Consider the following 20,989-nt stretch of genomic DNA (forward strand, 5'->3'; position numbering starts at 1 on the left):
TGCACAGCCCAGCATAGGGACGCCCACTGCTGCCTTCTCATCCGTACAGTGTAATCACAGCCCAGCATAGGGACGCCCACTGCTGCCTTCTCATATACATACAGTGTAATCACAGCCCAGCATAGGGACACCCACTGCTGCCTCCTCATATCTGTACAGTGTAATCACAACCCAGCATACGGACACCCACTGCTGCCTTCTCATATCCGTACAGTGTAATCACAGCCCAGCATAGGGACACCCACTGCTGCCTCCTCATATCTGTACAGTGTAATCACAACCCAGCATAGGGACGCCCACTGCTGCCTCCTCATATCCGTACAGTGTAAGCACAGCCCAGCATAGGGACACCCACTGCTGCCTTCTCATATCTGTACAGTGTAATCACAGCCCAGCATAGGGACGCCCACTGCTGCCTTCTCATATCTGTACAGTGTAATCACAGCCCAGCATAGGGACGCCCACTGCTGCCTTCTCATATCTGTACAGTGTAATCACAGCCCAGCATAGGGACGCCCACTGCTGCCTTCTCATATCTGTACAGTGTAATCACAGCCCAGCATAGGGACACCCCCTGCTGCCTTCTCATATACATGCAGTGTAATCACAGCCCAGCATAGGGACACCCACTGCTGCCTCCTCATATACATACAGTGTAATCACAGCCCAGCATAGGGACACCCACTGCTGCCTTCTCATATCCATACAGTGTAATCACAGCCCAGCATAGGGACACCCACTGCTGCCTCCTCATATCTGTACAGTGTAATCACAACCCAGCATACGGACACCCACTGCTGCCTTCTCATATCCGTACAGTGTAATCACAGCCCAGCATAGGGACACCCACTGCTGCCTTCTCATATCTGTACAGTGTAATCACAACCCAGCATAGGGACGCCCACTGCTGCCTCCTCATATCCGTACAGTGTAAGCACAGCCCAGCATAGGGACACCCACTGCTGCCTTCTCATATCTGTACAGTGTAATCACAGCCCAGCATAGGGACGCCCACTGCTGCCTTCTCATATCTGTACAGTGTAATCACAGCCCAGCATAGGGACGCCCACTGCTGCCTTCTCATATCCGTACAGTGTAATCACAGCCCAGCATAGGGACACCCACTGCTGTCTCCTCATATCTGTACAGTGTAATCACAGCCCAGCATAGGGACGCCCACTGCTGCCTTCTCATATCTGTACAGTGTAATCACAGCCCAGCATAGGGACGCCCACTGCTGCCTTCTCATCCGTACAGTGTAATCACAGCCCAGCACAGGGACGCACACTGCTGCCTCCTCATATCTGTACAGTGTAATAACAGCCCAGCATAGGGACTCCCACTGCTGCCTTCTCATATCCGTACAGTATAATCACAGCCCAGCATAGGGACTCCCACTGCTGCCTCCTCATATCTGTACAGTGTAATCACAACCCAGCATAGGGACTCTCACTGCTGCCTCCTCATATCCGTACAGTGTAATCACAGCCCAGCATAGGGACACCCACTGCTGCCTCCTCATATCCGTACAGTGTAATCACAACCCAGCATAGGGACTCTCACTGCTGCCTCCTCATATCCATACAGTGTAATCACAGCCCAGCATAGGGACACCCACTGCTGCCTCCTCATATCTGTACAGTGTAATCACAACCCAGCATAGGGACTCTCACTGCTGCCTCCTCATATCCGTACAGGTTGCTTCAGTCACATTTCTGCTCACGCACTCCTGACCGTGTGCAGAAATGCCGGCACCGGCGGCTATCGCGCCACGACAGAGCAACAATTGAATTGCTCTGTCGAGCGTCTAAAAAAAACAAGCCACCGGCAGAACATTTGAATTCCCCCCGCTGTCACCAGACATTCCTTCAAGGAGTGCTGCATGTCTAGTATACATCCCTCTTTGCGCCTCTACACTCAGAGGACCAGAAGTCCTTAACCTGGAAGACTGTCTTCCTCATTGCTATTTCCACAGCGATTAGGGTTTTGGAATTGGGACTTTTTCCTGCAGATCTACTTTCTTTGTGTCCTATCGGGACAGGATGAGAACACAGCTGTCTGTCACAAATCATGTACTGAAACCCTCTTACCCTACTCAGCACTGCAGATTTACTGGCTGAAGCGTGTCTGCAGGCCAGTCAAGTCAGAATTCTCCTGTAGCTGTGGTCCGACGCACCAAGGGCACCACTCTCTTGCCTGGTATCAGCTGAGTAGAGCTGGGCATACACTATACAATTTTCTGTCAGATATCTGTCCAATCTGGCTGGTTGGAATGAAAACCTGGTAATGTATGGGAGCAAATGACAGTCGATCATATAGTTTTAAACACTGAAAAAAGGACAAAAAAAATGTTCAAATTGGGTACATTATTGTGTTTTAACAACCATTTTTTGGCTATTTTCCAGTGTTTTTGAGCAAATGGACGAGTGTCATTTGCTCCCATACATTACCAGGTTTTCATTCCAACCAGCCAGATAGGACAGATATGTGACATATAAGTGTATAGTGTATACCCAGCATTAGTGACAGACAGATATGTGACAGATAAGTGTATAGTGTATACCCAGCATTAGTGACAGACAGATTGCATAACGGTGGGTTTCGTTCTGATCGAAATGAAATAGTACACACATGTGACCAATATGAGTGAGTACAAATGAACACACTTTACAAGTAACAAACAAACAACATACAAAGTATACAGTATACTCAACTTTTTTCTATGTATTCAGATGACACCGGTAATTCATCATCAGCAACATAAGATGTACTTCATCATCTTCTCTCTGGGGAGCCCATCGTTTTCCAACGCCCAGATAATATATATAATATACATTGGCAGCATCCTACTGCAGTCTCAGATCTACCACGAGCTAAAGGGTCCTTTGTGTACCTCTGGTTTATATACCTTAGAATGGGGTGTTGGCTTTCCGGATATTAAGCGCATATCAATTACATACAGTGCTAGGTATCAAGCACTCATTGGTCCAGCGTAGCATTGACCAAACTTATCTCTATTGCACATGCTCCGTAAGCACTAAGATATACTACCAGACAAAGAGAATACAGTAATGACGTATCCTAATGTCTGGAGATGAACTCTATTTCAAGGCTCCGTTGTGTGTAGAGTCTGGACATCACTGTTAATTACCCATAATGCTTAGCATCTCTACACAGCTTATGATGGTCATTCCAATGGAATGTAGCTAACTGATAAGAACATGTAGGTTATGAATGGCTCATTATAATTATAGTAGTAGAAATGACAGGTAGAGTAGACCCCTCAAATTATGGCTTATTTGACCCCAAAAGGTCATTTGACCATTCTATGGAAAAACAGCAACTGTAATAAGACAATCTCATTTCAATCCTCAAGAGGCCTAGTAAGGGGTATATGTGTTTGTTACTTATATGCCTATGTAGAAATTAACTATTTAATCCACTGATTACACAGATATGTGACATATAAGTATATAGTGTATACCCAGCATTAGTGATAGATATGTGACAGATAAGTGTATAGTGTATGCCCAGCATTAGTGATAGACAGATAAGTGTATAGTGTATACCCAGCATTAGTGACAGATATGTGAGAGATAAGTGTATAGTGTATGCCCAGCATTAGTGATAGACAGATATGTGACAGATCAGTGTATAGTGTATACCCAGCATTAGTGATAGACAGATATGTGACAGATAAGTGTATAGTGTATACCCAGCATTAGTGATAGATATGTGAGAGATAAGTGTATAGTGTATACCCAGCATTAGTGATAGACAGATATGTGACAGGTAAGTGTATAGTGTATGCCCAGCATTAGTGATAGATATGTGACAGATAAGTGTATAGTGTATGCCCAGCATTAGTGATAGACAGATATGTGACAGATAAGTGTATAGTGTATACCCAGCATTAGTGATATACAGATATGTGACAGATAAGTGTATAGTGTATGCCCAGCATTAGTGATAGATATGTGACAGATAAGTGTATAGTGTATGCCCAGCATTAGTGATAGACAGATATGTGACAGATAAGTGTATAGTGTATGCCCAGCATTAGTGATAGACAGATATGTGACAGATCAGTGTATAGTGTATGCCCAGCATTAGTGACAGACAGATATGTGACAGATAAGTGTATAGTGTATGCCCAGCATTAGTGATAGACAGATATGTGACAGATAAGTGTATAGTGTATGCCCAGCATTAGTGATAGACATTATGTGACAGATAAATGTATAGTGTATACCCAGCATTAGTGATATACAGATATGTGACATATAAGTGTATAGTGTATGCCCAGCATTAGTGATAGACAGATAAGTGTATAGTGTATTCCCAGCATTAGTGACAGACAGATAAGTGTATAGTGTATTCCCAGCATTAGTGATAGACAGACAGATATGTAACAGGTAAGTGTATAGTGTATGCCCAGCATTAGTGATAGACAGACAGATATGTGACAGATAATTGTATAGTGTATGCCCAGCATTAGTGATAGACAGATATGTGACAGATAAGTGTATAGTGTATACCCTGCATTAGTGATAGACATTATGTGACAGATAAATGTATAGTGTATACCCAGCATTAGTGATAGACAGACAGATATGTGATAGATAAGTGTATAGTGTATGCCCAGCATTAGTGATAGACAGATATGTGACAGATAAGTGTATAGTGTATGCCCAGCATTAGTGATAGACAGATATGTGACAGATAAGTGTATAGTGTATACCCTGCATTAGTGATAGACATTATGTGACAGATAAATGTATAGTGTATACCCAGCATTAGTGATAGACAGACAGATATGTGATAGATAAGTGTATAGTGTATGCCCAGCATTAGTGATAGACAGATATGTGACAGATAAGTGTATAGTGTATGCCCAGCATTAGTGATAGACAGATATGTGACAGATAAGTGTATAGTGTATACCCTGCATTAGTGATAGACATTATGTGACAGATAAATGTATAGTGTATACCCAGCATTAGTGATAGACAGACAGATATGTGATAGATAAGTGTATAGTGTATGCCCAGCATTAGTGATAGACAGATATGTGACAGATAAGTGTATAGTGTATACCCAGCATTAATGATAGACAGATATGTGACAGATAAGTGTATAGTGTATGCCCAGCATTAGTGACAGACAGATATGTGACAGATAAGTGTATAGTGTATGCCCAGCATTAGTGATAGACATTATGTGACAGATAAATGTATAGTGTATACCCAGCATTAGTGATAGACAGACAGATATGTGACAGATAAGTGTATAGTATATGCCCAGCATTAGTGATAGACATTATGTGACAGATAAATGTATAGTGTATACCCAGCATTAGTGATAGACAGATAAGTGTATAGTGTATACCCAGCATTAGTGATAGACAGATATGTGACAGATAAGTGTATAGTGTATACCCAGCATTAGTGATAGACAGATATGTGACAGATAAGTGTATAGTGTATACCCAGCATTAGTGATAGACAGATATGTGACAGATAAGTGTATAGTGTATGCCCAGCATTAGTGATAGACAGATATGTGACAGATAAGTGTATAGTGTCTACCCAGCATTAGTGATAGACAGATATGTGACCAGTCCACTCCCATAACCTTCATATTGTATAAAGAAAAATTGCAATTTATCTTCAGAATGGATTGGGTAGAGACCATGTTTAATAGAGAAAGGAAGGCCTCCTCTTTTTTCGAGACTTGGGAGAGTTATATCCCCACCTTGTCAAACACAATGCAAATTTATAACTGTATGCGAAAAACACAGTGGAATGAGTCACAGCTATTGTTAGGAGACCCATTAATTTATCTATTGATAAGGTGGATTGTGCACTTAAATAAATGGAGACATTTGTTTATCTCCCAATATTTCTTTGTGGTTTAACTGATTAATCTGTACACGATGTGTCTGATTCAGGGCTGGATGTAATGCGCAGTAGATGATAGTTTGCGAAAAAATCTGCATTTTCCACAATGGAGGAGACAGATCGAGGGACAGGCAGTGAGCGTTTTGGGGAGGTGATTAGGGAGTGGCGAATAAAACGCAGACGTGCCAGCGACTGTGTCCTCATATGCAGTGGTACTTTCAGAGCAGCCATAGTGTTGCTTAGAACTTCAATGGTGCGACTGATGTGCGACTGATGTTGCCATCTTTGTAAGTAAGCAGCGGCTGCAACATTTGCATATCTTCTTAAATCCACTTCACAACCCGATTTCATCACTCTGGGTGAATGTGGCTTCTCCTCAGTGTCCTGGAGCCGGGCACGGCGTTGTGATGCTAGTATGCAGCCCCCGGCTCCCTGTCACTGTGGAGGAGCCAGCATTTTGTTACTAAAGATCATCATCAACCCTGTACGCTTTTACCTGCCCTATTTTATGTACAAAAGATGCTTCTCCAAAAGAGCCACTTAGTTAGATACATAGGGGTAAATTTACTTAGAATCGAGTTTGGGTGAGTTTGCAATCTCACGTGAGTTCAGGCATTTTGTTCATCTCGCAAATTTACTAAAGACAAACTCGAGTGAGTTTGGAAACGAGTTCTCTCTTTTCACGGTTAAAACTCATGTGAGATTGCAAACTCGAAAAAACTCACCATCGGCCAAATTAGGATGTACTTTACATGAAATAGAAGCAACTCGCAAATTTACTAAGAATCGAGTTTCAAATCTCGTGTGAGATTGTAGCAAACTCACTGTGAAATAGAAGTTTCAAGTAGACCACCTCCTGAGCTGCGAGTTTGGCAGAAAGATACACAGATCAGTGTGATTTGTGCATGTTTCTGTCTGTATACAGTACTTAATATAAAGTGGTTTTTATTTAAAAAAAAAAAATTACATAGGGTCCCCCCCAAAAGCCTAACCAGCCCCGGACTTGCCAGCTAGTCCTGGTTCCTAGCATTACGGGGAGCAAAATGAGTAGGGTACCACTGTAATTTAGGTATCAGTACCAGGCTGCATGGCAAGTCCTGGTTTTAATTATAGGGGGGGGGGGAAAATTGCATATAATTAAAACCAGCACCGGACCCAAATTGGCCGGGCTGTAATGCCACAGCCTGGACACCCTATTACCGGGATTCCGTGGCCACTCAGGCCAAGCCGGGGATCTCAGAGGAGGCGGGGACCCCCCCGAGAAGGGGTCCCCCCCACCCGAAACCCCGGGCTTGGTCTGAAGCCCGGGGCTCTTCCTTGCACCTCTGGCTGTGGGTACGGGGGTAATAAAGTGTTAAATATAAGTAAACTATTGTATTTTACAGTGGAACTACAGGTGCCTGCATGTCTGCCCTTTTGCACTTGTGGAACTACAAGTGCCAGCAGGTGGCTGGTACCCGTACCCCCACTGTGAAATAAATAGTTAAATAAATACACCACACACACACACACACCGTGCCTAGTAAAACTTTATTCCATACACCTACCCACTCACACATATTTACCTGCTTCTAGATGTTTCTGTCCCCATCTCCAAGTAGAATCCATGGCAGGAGCTGAAAAAAAAAAAAAAAAAAAGAGTATACACACCTAGATCCTGGCACTGGTCTCTGTAGCATCCAGGGTCTTGTTAAAATAATAAAACTACTTATCCGAACCAGGCGGACATAGATATGAGATAGATAGATATGATACATATAGAGAGATTTGAGATAGAAATATAAATAGATATGAGAGATACTGTAGATAGATGAGATAAATAGATAGATATACAGTCAGCTGCATAAATATTGGGACATTGACAGAATTTTCATATTTGGGCCTCTAGTCACCACCACAATGGCTTTGAAATGAAACAAACAAGATGTGATTTACCTGCAGACTTTCAGATTTAATTTGAGGGTAATTATGTCCAAATCAGGTGAACGGTGTAGGAATTACAACTGTTTCTATATGTGCCTCCCACTTTTTAAGGGGCCAAAAGTAATGGGACTATCAACTCAAAAGCTATTTCATGGACAGGTGTGGGCTATTCCCTCGTTATTTCATTATCAATTAAGCAGGTAAAAGGTCTGGAGTTGATTCTAGGTGTGACATTTGCATTTGGAATCAGTTGCTGTCGACTCTCAATATGAGATCCAAAGAGCTGTCACAATCAGTGAAGCAAGCCATCATTAGGCTGAAACATCAAACCAAACCCATCAGAGAGATAGCAAAAACATTAGGTGTGGCCTGATCAACTGTTTGGAACATTCATAAAAAGAAAGAACGCATCGGAGAGCTCCGCAACACCAAAAGACCCGGAAGACCATGGAAAACAACTGTGATGGATGACAGAAGAATTATTTCCCTGGTGAAGAAAAACCCCTTCACAACAGTTGGCCAAATCAAGAACACTCTCCAGGAGGTAGATGTATATGTGTCAAAGTCAACAATCAAGAGAAGACTTCACAAGAGTGAATATAGAGGGTTCACCACAAGATGTAAACCATTGGTGAGGAAGACCAGATTTGAGTTTGCCAAACAACATCTAGAAAAGCCATTACAGTTCTGGAACAACATCCTATGGACAGATGAGCAAAGATCAACTTGTACCAGAGTGATGGGAAGAGAAGAGTATGGAGATGGAAAGGAACTGCTCATGATCCAAAACATACCACCTCATCAGTGAAGCATGGTGGTGGTAGTGTCATGGCGTGGGCATGTATGGCTGCCAATGGAACTGGTTCCCTTGTATTTATTGATGATGTGACTGACAAAAGCAGCAAAATGAATTCTGAAGTATTTAGGGCAATATTATATGCTCATATTCAGTCAAATGCTTCAGAACTCATTGGACGGCGCTTCACAGTGCAGATGGACAATGACACGAAGCATACTGCAAAAGCAACCAAAGAGTTTTTTTAAGGCTAAAAAGTGGAATGTTATGCAATGGCCAAGTCAATCCCCTGACCTGAATCCGATTGAGCATGCATTTCACTTGATGAAGACAAAACGGAAGGGAAAATGCCCCAAGAACAAGCAGGAACTGAAGACATTTGCAATAGAGGCCTGGCAGAGCATCACCAGGGATGAAACCCAGCGTCTGGTGATGTCTATGCGTTCCAGACTTCAGGCTGTAATTGCCTGCAAAGGATTTGCAACAAAGTATTAAAAAGTGAAAGTTAGATTTAGGATTGTTTAGTTTGTCCCATTACTTTTGGCCCCTTAAAAAGTGGGAGGCACATATAGAAACCGTTGTAATTCCTTCACCGTTCACCTGATTTGGATGTAATTATCCTCAAATTAAATCTGAAAGTCTGCAGTTAAAGCACATCTTGTTTGTTTCATTTCAAAGCCATCGTGGTGGTGAATAGAGGCCAAAATATGAAAATTCTGTCAATGTCCCAGTATTTATGCACCTGACTGTAGATGTGAGATAGATCAAAAATAGATATGTGAGAGATAGATATGTGAGATAGATGAGATAGAGATAGATTAGAGATATAGAATAGAGATAGATATAGATTAGAGATAGATAGATTAGAGATATAGAGATAGAGATTAGAGATAGAAATAGATTAGAGATAGATAGAGATAGAGATAGATTAGAGATACAGATAGATTAGAGAGAGATAGATTAGAGATAGAGATAGATTAGAGATATAGATTAGAGATAGAAATAGATTAGAGATAGATAGAGATAGATTAGAGATAGAAATAGATTAGAGATAGAGATAGATTAGAGAGAGATAGATTAGAGATAGAGATAGATTAGAGATAGAGATTAGAGATAGAGATAGATTAGAGAGAGATTAGAGATAGATTAGAGATACAGATAGATTAGAGATAGATTAGAGATAGAGATAGATTTGAGAGAGATAGATTAGAGAGAGATTAGAGATAGAGATAGATTAGAGATAGATTAGAGATAGAGATAGATTACAGATAGATTAGAGATACAGATAGATTAGAGATAGATTAGAGATAGTTAGATGAGAGAGAGAGATAGAGATAGATTAGAGATAGAGATAGATTAGAGATAGATAGATTAGAGAGATAGAGATAGATTAGAGATAGAGATAGATTAGAGATAGATTAGAGATACAGATAGATTAGAGATAGAGAGAGATAGAGATATAGATTAGAGATAGAAATAGATTAGAGAGAGATAGAGATAGATTAGAGATAGAGATAGATTAGAGATAGATTAGAGATACAGATAGATTAGAGAGAGATTAGAGATAGAGATAGATTAGAGATAGAGATAGATTAGAGATAGATTAGAGATACAGATAGATGAGAGATAGAGATATAGATTAGAGATAGAAATAGATTAGAGAGAGATAGAGATAGATTAGAGATAGAGATAGATTAGAGATAGAGATAGATTAGAGATACAGATAGATTAGAGATAGATAGATTAGAGATACAGATAGATTAGAGATACAGATAGATTAGAGATAGAGATAGATTAGAGATAGATTAGAGAGAGAGAGATAGAGATTAGAGATAGATTAGAGATAGATTAGAGATACAGATAGATGAGAGCTAGAGATATAGATTAGAGATAGAAATAGATTAGAGAGAGATAGAGATAGATTAGAGATACAGATAGATTAGAGAGAGATTAGAGATAGAGATAGATTAGAGATAGAGATAGATTAGAGATACAGATAGATGAGAGGTAGAGATATAGATTAGAGATAGAAATAGATTAGAGAGAGATAGAGATAGATTAGAGATAGAGATAGATTAGAGATACAGATAGATTAGAGACAGATTAGAGATAGAGATAGATATATAGATTAGATAGAGATAGAGATAGATTAGAGATAGATAGATTAGAGATACAGATAGATTAGAGACAGATTAGAGATAGAGATAGATATATAGATTAGATAGAGATAGAGATAGATTAGAGATAGATTAGAGATACAGATAGATTAGAGATAGATTAGAGATAGAGAGAGATAGAGATAGATTAGAGAGAGAGTTAGATGAGAGAGAGAGAGAGAGAGATAGAGATAGATTAGAGAGAGAGAGATAGAGATTAGAGATAGATTAGAGATAGATTAGAGATACAGATAGATTAGAGATAGATTAGAGATAGATAGAAATAGATTAGAGATAGATTAGAGATAGATTAGAGATACAGATAGATGAGAGCTAGAGATATAGATTAGAGATAGAAATAGATTAGAGAGAGATAGAGATAGATTAGAGATACAGATAGATTAGAGAGAGATTAGAGATAGAGATAGATTAGAGATAGAGATAGATTAGAGATACAGATAGATGAGAGCTAGAGATATAGATTAGAGATAGAAATAGATTAGAGAGAGATAGAGATAGATTAGAGATAGAGATAGATTAGAGATACAGATAGATTAGAGATACAGATAGATTAGAGATAGATTAGAGATACAGATAGATTAGATATAGAAATAGATTAGAGAGAGATAGATTAGAGATACAGATAGATTAGAGATACAGATAGATTAGAGATACAGATAGATTAGAGATACAGATAGATTAGAGATAGATTAGAGATACAGATAGATTAGAGATAGATTAGATATAGAAATAGATTAGAGATAGAGATAGATTAGAGATAGATTAGAGATACAGATAGATTAGAGAGAGATTAGAGATAGAGATAGATTAGAGATAGAGATAGATTAGAGATACAGATAGATGAGAGATAGAGATATAGATTAGAGATAGAAATAGATTAGAGAGAGAGATAGATTAGAGAGAGAGATAGATTAGAGAGAGAGAGATAGAGATTAGAGATAGATTAGAGATAGATTAGAGATACAGATAGATTAGAGAGAGATTAGAGATAGAGATAGATTAGAGAGAGATAGATTAGAGATACAGATAGATGAGAGATAGAGATATAGATTAGAGATAGAAATAGATTAGAGAGAGATAGAGATAGATTAGAGATACAGATAGAGATAGAAATTAGAGAGAGATTAGAGATAGAGATAGATTAGAGAGAGATAGATTAGAGATAGATTAGAGATACAGATAGATGAGAGATAGAGATATAGATTAGAGATAGAAATAGATTAGAGAGAGATAGAGATAGATTAGAGATAGATTAGAGAGAGATAGATTAGAGAGAGATAGATTAGAGAGAGATAGATTAGAGATAGATTAGAGATAGAGATAGATTAGAGATAGAGATAGATTACAGATAGATTACAGATAGATTACAGATACAGATAGATTAGAGATACAGATAGATTAGAGATACAGATAGATTAGAGATAGATTAGAGATAGAGAGAGATAGATGAGAGAGAGAGCGAGAGAGAGAGATAGAGATAGATTAGAGATAGATTAGAGATAGATTAGATATAGAAATAGATTAGAGAGAGATAGATTAGAGATACAGATAGATTAGAGATACAGATAGATTAGAGATACAGATAGATTAGAGATAGAGAGATAGATTAGAGATACAGATAGATTAGAGAGAGATAGATTAGAGAGAGATAGAGAGAGATTAGAGATAGATTAGAGATAGATTAGAGATACAGATAGATTAGAGAGAGAGAGAGATAGAGATAGATTAGAGATAGTTAGATGAGAGAGAGAGAGAGAGATAGATGAGAGATAGAGATATAGATTAGAGATAGAAATAGATTAGAGAGAGATAGAGATAGATTAGAGATACAGATAGATTAGAGATACAGATAGATTAGAGATACAGATAGATTAGAGATAGATTAGAGATACAGATAGATTAGAGATAGATTAGATATAGAAATAGATTAGAGAGAGATAGAGATAGATTAGAGATAGAGATAGATTAGAGATAGAGATAGATTAGAGATAGAGATAGATTAGAGAGAGAGAGATAGAGATTAGAGATAGATTAGAGATAGATTAGAGATACAGATAGATTAGAGATAGATTAGAGATAGATTAGAGATAGATTAGAGATACAGATAGATGAGAGATAGAGATATAGATTAGAGATAGAAATAGATTAGAGATACAGATAGATTAGAGATACAGATAGATTAGAGATACAGATAGATAGAGATAGATTAGAGATAGATTAGAGATACAGATAGATTAGAGATAGATTAGATATAGAAATAGATTAGAGAGAGATAGAGATAGATTAGAGAGAGAGATAGATTAGAGAGAGATAGAGATTAGAGATAGAGATTAGAGATAGATTAGAGATAGATTAGAGATAGATTAGAGATAGATAGATTAGAGATAGATAGATTAGAGATAGATTAGAGATAGATTAGAGATAGATTAGAGATACAGATAGATGAGAGATAGAGATATAGATTAGAGATAGAAATAGATTAGAGAGAGATACAGATAGATTAGAGATACAGATAGATTAGAGATACAGATAGATTAGAGATAGAGAGAGATAGAGATAGATTAGAGATACAGATAGATTAGAGATAGATTAGAATTAGAAATAGATTAGAGAGAGATAGAGATAGATTAGAGATAGAGATAGATTAGAGATAGAGATAGATTAGAGAGAGAGAGATAGAGATTAGAGATAGATTAGAGATACAGATAGATTAGAGATAGATTAGAGATAGATAGAAATAGATTAGAGAGAGATAGAGATATAGATTAGAGATAGAAATAGATTAGAGAGAGATAGAGATAGATTAGAGAGATAGATATAGATGTGAGATAAATGGATGTGAGATAAATGGATATAGATGTGAGATAAATGGATATAGATGTGAGGTAGATGTGAGATAAATGGATATAGATGTGAGATAGATATAGATATGAGATAGATGTGAGATAAATGGATGTAGATATGAGATAGATGTGAGATAAATGGATATAGATGTGAGGTAGAGGTGAGATAGATGGATATAGATGTGAGATGGATAGAGATATGAGATAGATGTGAGATGGATATAGATGTGAGATAAATGGATATAGATATGAGATAGATGTGAGATAAATGGATATAGATGTGAGATAGATATAGATGTGAGGTAGACGTGAGATAAATGGATATAGATGTGAGATAAATGGATGTAGATATGAGATAGATGTGGCATAGAGAGATATATAGATATACTGTATATGGCATAGAGAGATAGAATATGTGATACATAAGAAAATACTCTGTGGCTTACGCAGGAGGACGCTGGAGATGGGTTGCTGCGTGGAGGGATCACTGGCACAGTCCTTGGCAGAGTTTGAAATGAATATGGAAAAAGATGTTTTGCAGCCACTGAACAAGTTGAGTGAGGTACTGTGATCATCTGACCCCATTATTATACTAAACCCTATACTTATTATCTCCTACCACTTCATAATCCTTCTGTTACCATTATTAGTGCCTCATATTGTTAGAAAGGGTTTGGTATGGGCTGCCAGCACTCGGGATCCCGGCGGTTGGAATCCTGATGCCAGCATCCCGACAGGTTTAAGATACCGACACCTGTCGGTCAGTATCCCAACCTACATCCCCCTAGTGCCTAACCCTTACCCTCCCTCTAGTGCCTAACATTAACCCTCCCCTGACCCCAATACTTACTGTTAGGATGCTGGTGTCAGGATTCTGACTGGTGTCGGGATTTCAGAGGTGGCATTTTAAGTGCTGTCAACCCGACTGTCTGTATTATGACCGTATATGGCAAGTGAGCTGTATAGAACCACTCATTGCTAAAGCAATGCTCCATCTACCAGTGTGTATAACAGTGAGTACGGCTGTACCTGTTATCTCTCAATAAACCAATATCACTGGTTATGTAAGTGGGATGTTCATAGTGTGAGTCATCCGGTGGTGTGTACCTATATAACTCTGCAATATCAACACCTGCACACACACCATTTCCAAACATAGCACATGGCAATCCTGCTATTACAATTCATATTATTATGACCCAATGACACATGCCAATCATTTCTATACCATGTCACATGCCAATCCTTCTAGTATTACTATACCATGTCATATGCCAATCCTTCTATTATTAATATACCATGTCACTTGCCAATCCTTCTATTACGAAACCTATTATTACTATACCATGTTACATACCAATCCTTCTATTACTGCCTAAAATGGCTATGCCATGTCACATGCCAATCCTTCTATTACTGCCTATTATTACTATACCATGTCACATTCCAATCCTTCTATTACTGTGCCTATTATTACTATACCATGTCACATGCCAATCCTTCTATTACTGCCTATTATTACTATACCATGTTACATACCAATCCTTCTATTACTGTGCCTGTTATTACTATACCATGTCACATGCCAATCCTTCTATTACTGTGCCTATTATTACTATACCATGTCACATACCAATCCTTCTATTACTGTGCCTATTATTACTATACCATGTTACATGCCAATCCTTCTATTACTGTGCCTATTATTACTATACCATGTCACATGCCAATCCTTCTATTACTGCCTATTATTACTATACCATGTTACATGCCAATCCTTCTATTACTGTGCCTATTATTACTATACCATGTCACATGCCAATCCTTCTATCACTGTGCCTATTATTACTATACCATGTCACATGCCAATCCTTCTATTACTACACCTATTACTATACCATGTCACATGCCAATCCTTCTATTAATGCCTATTATTACTATACCGTGTCACATGCCAATCCTTCTATTAATGCCTATTATTACTATACCATGTCACATGCCAATCCTTCTATTACTGCCTATTATTACTATACCATGTCACATGCCAATCCTTCTATTACTACACCAATTATTACTATACCATGTCACATGCCAATCCTTCTATTACTACACCTATTATTACTATACCATGTCACATGCCAATCCTTCTATTACTACACCTATTATTACTATACCATGTCACATGCCAATCCTTCTATTACTACACCTATTATTACTATACCATGTCACATGCCAATCCTTCTATTACTGCCTATTATTACTATACCATGTCACATACCAATCCTTCTATTACTACACCTATTATTACTATACCATGTCACATGCCAATCCTTCTATTACTACACCTATTATTACTATACCATGTCACATGCCAATCCTTCTATTACTGCCTATTATTACTATACCATGTCACATGCCAATCCTTCTATTAATGCCTATTATTACTATACCATGTCACATACCAATCCTTCTACTACTGCCTATTATTACTATACCATGTCACATGCCAATCCTTCTATTACTACACCTATTACTATACCATGTCACATGGCAATCCTTCTATTAATGCCTATTATTACTATACCATGTCACATACCAATCCTTCTATTACTGCCTATTATTACTATACCATGTCACATGCCAATCCTTCTATTACTGCCTATTATTACTGTACCATGTCACATACCAATCCTTCTATTACTGCCTATTATTTATTACTGTACCATGTCACATGCCAATCCTTCTATTACTGCCTATTATTACTATACCATGTCACATGCCAATCCTTCTATTACTACACCTATTACTATACCATGTCACATGGCAATCCTTCTATTACTGCCTATTATTACTATACCATGTCACATGCCAATCCTTCTATTAATGCCTATTATTACTATACCATGTCACATGCCAATCCTTCTATTACTGCCTATTATTACTGTACCATGTCACATACCAATCCTTCTATTACTGCCTATTATTACTATACCATGTCACATGCCAATCCTTCTATTAATGCCTATTATTACTATACCATGTCACATACAAATCCTTCTATTACTGCCTATTATTACTATACCATGTCACACACCAATCCTTCTATTACTGCCTATTATTACTATACCATGTTACATACCAATCCTTCTATTACTGTGCCTATTATTACTACACCATGTCACATGGCAATCCTTCTATTACTACCTATTATTACTATACCATGTCACATGCCAATCCTTCTATTACTGCCTATTATTACTATACCATGTCACATACCAATCCTTCTATTACTGCCTATTATTACTATACCATGTCACATACCAATCCTTCTATTACTGTGCCTATTATTACTATACCATGTCACATACCAATCCTTCTATTACTGTGCCTATTATTACTATACCATGTCACATGCCAATCCTTCTATCACTGTGCCTATTATTACTATACCATGTCACATGCCAATCCTTCTATTACTGCCTATTATTACTATACCATGTCACATGCCAATCCTTCTATTACTACACCTATTATTACTATACCATGTTACATACCAATCCTTCTATTACTACACCTATTATTACTATACCATGTCACATGCCAATCCTTCTATTACTACACCTATTATTACTATACCATGTTACATGCCAATCCTTCTATTACTACACCTATTATTACTATACCATGTCACATACCAATCCTTCTATTACTACACCTATTATTACTATACCATGTTACATACCAATCCTTCTATTACTACACCTATTATTACTATACCATGTCACATGCCAATCCTTCTATTACTACACCTATTATTACTATACCATGTCACATGCCAATCCTTCTATTACTACCGTGTCTCCCCGATAATAAGACACTGTCTTATTTTTTTTTTGTTAACAAAAACACCATAGGGCTTATTTTCGGGGTAGGTCTTATATTAATTTTTTTACAGCAGTGCCCTTATGCAGGCCACCCCCTTGCAGAAGTGCCCCTTATGCAGGCCCCCCCCTTGCAGAAGTGCCCCTTATGCATGCCCCCCCCTTGTGGAAGTGCCGCTTATGCATGACCCCCACTTGTGGAAGTGCCGCTTATGCATGCCCCCACCTTGCAGGCCCCCTTGTGGAAGTGCCGCTTATGCAGGTCCCCCCCTGTAGCAGTGTCCCTTACTGTAGTGAACTTACCTGACTCGCCGCCGTCCGGGATGTCGCTCTCACCCGTGCGCTGACTGGATCTAACATGATCCAGCAGGCGCGGCCGCACAGGATCCTCAGCGCGCGGGTGACGTAATGACGTCACCCGCGCACTGCATGACTGGGAACGCTGGTCTCTGCAGCGTTCCCAGCTGAAAATGAGTTCAGGTAGGTCTTATTTTCGGGGTAGGGCTTAATTTGGACCGGGTTTCAAAATTAAGGGTAGGTCTTATTTTCGGGGTAGGTCTTATTATCGGGGAAACACGGTACACCTATTACTATACCATGTCACATGCCAATCCTTCTATTACTGCCTATTATTACTATACCATGTCACATGCCAATCCTTCTACTACTGCCTATTATTACTATACCATGTCACATGCCAATCCTTCTATTACTGTGCCTATTATTACTATACCATGTCACATGCCAATCCTTCTATTACTGCCTATTATTACTATACCATGTTACATACCAATCCTTCTATTACTGCCTATTATTACTATACCATGTCACATGCCAATCCTTCTATTACTAAACCTATTATTACTATACCATGTCACATACCAATCCTTCTATTACTGCCTATTATTACTATACCATGTCACATGCCAATCCTTCTATTACTGCACCTATTATTACTATACCATGTCACATGCCAATCCTTCTATTACTGCCTATTATTACTATACCATGTCACATGCCAATCCTTCTATTACTGCCTATTATTACTATACCATGTCACATGCCAATCCTTCTATTACTGCACCTATTATTACTATACCATGTCACATGCCAATCCTTCTATTACTGCCTATTATTACTATACCATGTCACATACCAATCCTTCTATTACTACCTATTATTACTATACCATGTTACATACCAATCCTTCTATTACTTCCTATTATTACTATACCATGTTACATACCAATCCTTCTATTACTAAACCTATTATTACTATACCATGTCACATACCAATCCTTCTATTACTACCTATTATTACTATACCATGTCACATACCAATCCTTCTATTACTACCTATTATTACTATACCATGTCACATGCCAATCCTTCTATTACTGCCTATTATTACTATACCATGTCACATGCCAATCCTTCTATTACTGCACCTATTATTACTATACCATGTCACATGCCAATCCTTCTATTACTGCACCTATTATTACTACACCATGTCACATACCAATCCTTCTATTACTGCACCTATTATTACTATACCATGTCACATGCCAATCCTTCTATTACTGCACCTATTATTACTATACCATGTCACATACCAATCCTTCTATTACTACACCTATTATTACTATACCATGTTACATACCAATCCTTCTATTACTACACCTATTATTACTATACCATGTCACATGCCAATCCTTCTATTACTACACCTATTATTACTATACCATGTCACATGCCAATCCTTCTATTAATGCCTATTACTATACCATGTTACATACCAATCCTTCTATTACTACCGTGTTTCCCCGGTAATAAGACACTGTCTTATTTTTTTTTTGTTAACAAAAACACCATAGGTCTTATATTCATTTTTTTACAGCAGTGCCCTTATGCAGGCCACCCCCTTGCAGGCCCCCTTGCAGAAGTGCCCCTTTTGCATGCCCCCCCCCCTGTGGAAGTGCCGCTTATGCATGCCCCCCCTTCTGGAAGTGCCGCTTATGCATGCCCCCACCTTGCAGGCCCCCTTGTGGAAGTCCCGCTTATGCAGGTCCCCCCCTTTAGCAGTATCCCTTACTGTAGTGAACTTACCTGACTCGCCGCCGTCCGGGATGTCGCTCTCACCTGCGCGCTGACTGGATCTAACATGATCCAGCAGGCGCGGCGGCACAGGATCCTCAGCGCGCGGGTGACGTCATGACGTCACCCGCGCACTGCATGACTGGGAACGCTGGTCTCTGCAGCGTTCCCAGCTGAAAATGAGTTCAGGTAGGTCTTATTTTCGGGGAAGGGCTTAATTTGGACCGGGTTTCAAAATTAAGGGTAGGTCTTATTTTCGGGGTAGGTCTTATTTTCGGGGAAGGGCTTAATTTGGACCGGGTTTCAAAATTAAGGGTAGGTCTTATTTTCGGGGTAGGTCTTATTATCGGGGAAACACGGTACACCTATTACTATACCATGTCACATGCCAATCCTTCTATTACTGCCTATTATTACTATACCATGTCACATGCCAATCCTTCTATTACTGCCTATTATTACTATACCATGTCACATGCCAATCCTTCTATTACTGCCTATTATTACTATACCATGTTACATACCAATCCTTCTATTACTGTGCCTATTATTACTATACCATGTTACATACCAATCCTTCTATTACTGTGCCTATTATTACTATACCATGTCACATGCCAATCCTTCTATTACTAAACCTATTATTACTATACCATGTCACATGCCAATCCTTCTATTACTGCCTATTATTACTATGCCATGTCACATGCCAATCCTTCTATTACTGCCTATTATTACTATACCATGTCACATGCCAATCCTTCTATTACTGCCTATTATTACTATACCATGTCACATACCAATCCTTCTATTACTGCCTAAAATGACTATGCCATGTCACATACCAATCCTTCTATTACTGCCTAAAATGACTATGCCATGTCACATGCCAAACCTTCTATTACTGCCTATTATTACTATACCATGTTACATGCCAATCCTTCTATTACTGTGCCTATTATTACTATGCCATGTCACATGCCAATCCTTCTATTACTACACCTATTACTATACCATGTCACATGCCAATCCTTCTATTATTACTATACCATGTCACGTACCAATCCTTCTATTACTACACCTATTATTACTATACCATGTCACATACCAATCCTTCTATTACTGCCTAAAATTACTATGCCATGTCACATGCCAATCCTTCTATTACTACCTATTATTACTATACCATGTCACATGCCAATCCTTCTATTACTACCTATTATTACTATACCATGTCACATACCAATCCTTCTATTACTACCTATTATTACTATACCATGTCACATGCCAATCCTTCTATTAATGCCTATTATTACTATACCATGTCACATGCCAATCCTTCTATTACTACCTATTATTACTATACCATGTC

At 38.6% G+C, this 20,989-nt stretch overlaps 1 protein-coding gene across 1 annotated transcript in view; it reads left to right on the forward strand.

Annotated features, from left to right (window-relative positions):
• Positions 1 to 20,989, forward strand: part of SH3BP1 (SH3 domain binding protein 1) — a 263,120-nt gene that overhangs the window by 68,128 nt on the left and 174,003 nt on the right. Inside the window, exon 5 of the mRNA XM_088463396.1 lies at positions 14,090 to 14,201. Coding sequence (XP_088319522.1) covers positions 14,090 to 14,201 — 112 coding nt within the window. The remainder of the gene's footprint in view (positions 1 to 14,089; positions 14,202 to 20,989) is intronic.

The sequence above is a fragment of the Taudactylus pleione genome, unplaced genomic scaffold (genome assembly GCF_031769625.1).
Source record: "Taudactylus pleione unplaced genomic scaffold, aTauple2 ptg001353l, whole genome shotgun sequence".
Classification (NCBI taxonomy): domain Eukaryota; kingdom Metazoa; phylum Chordata; class Amphibia; order Anura; family Myobatrachidae; genus Taudactylus; species Taudactylus pleione.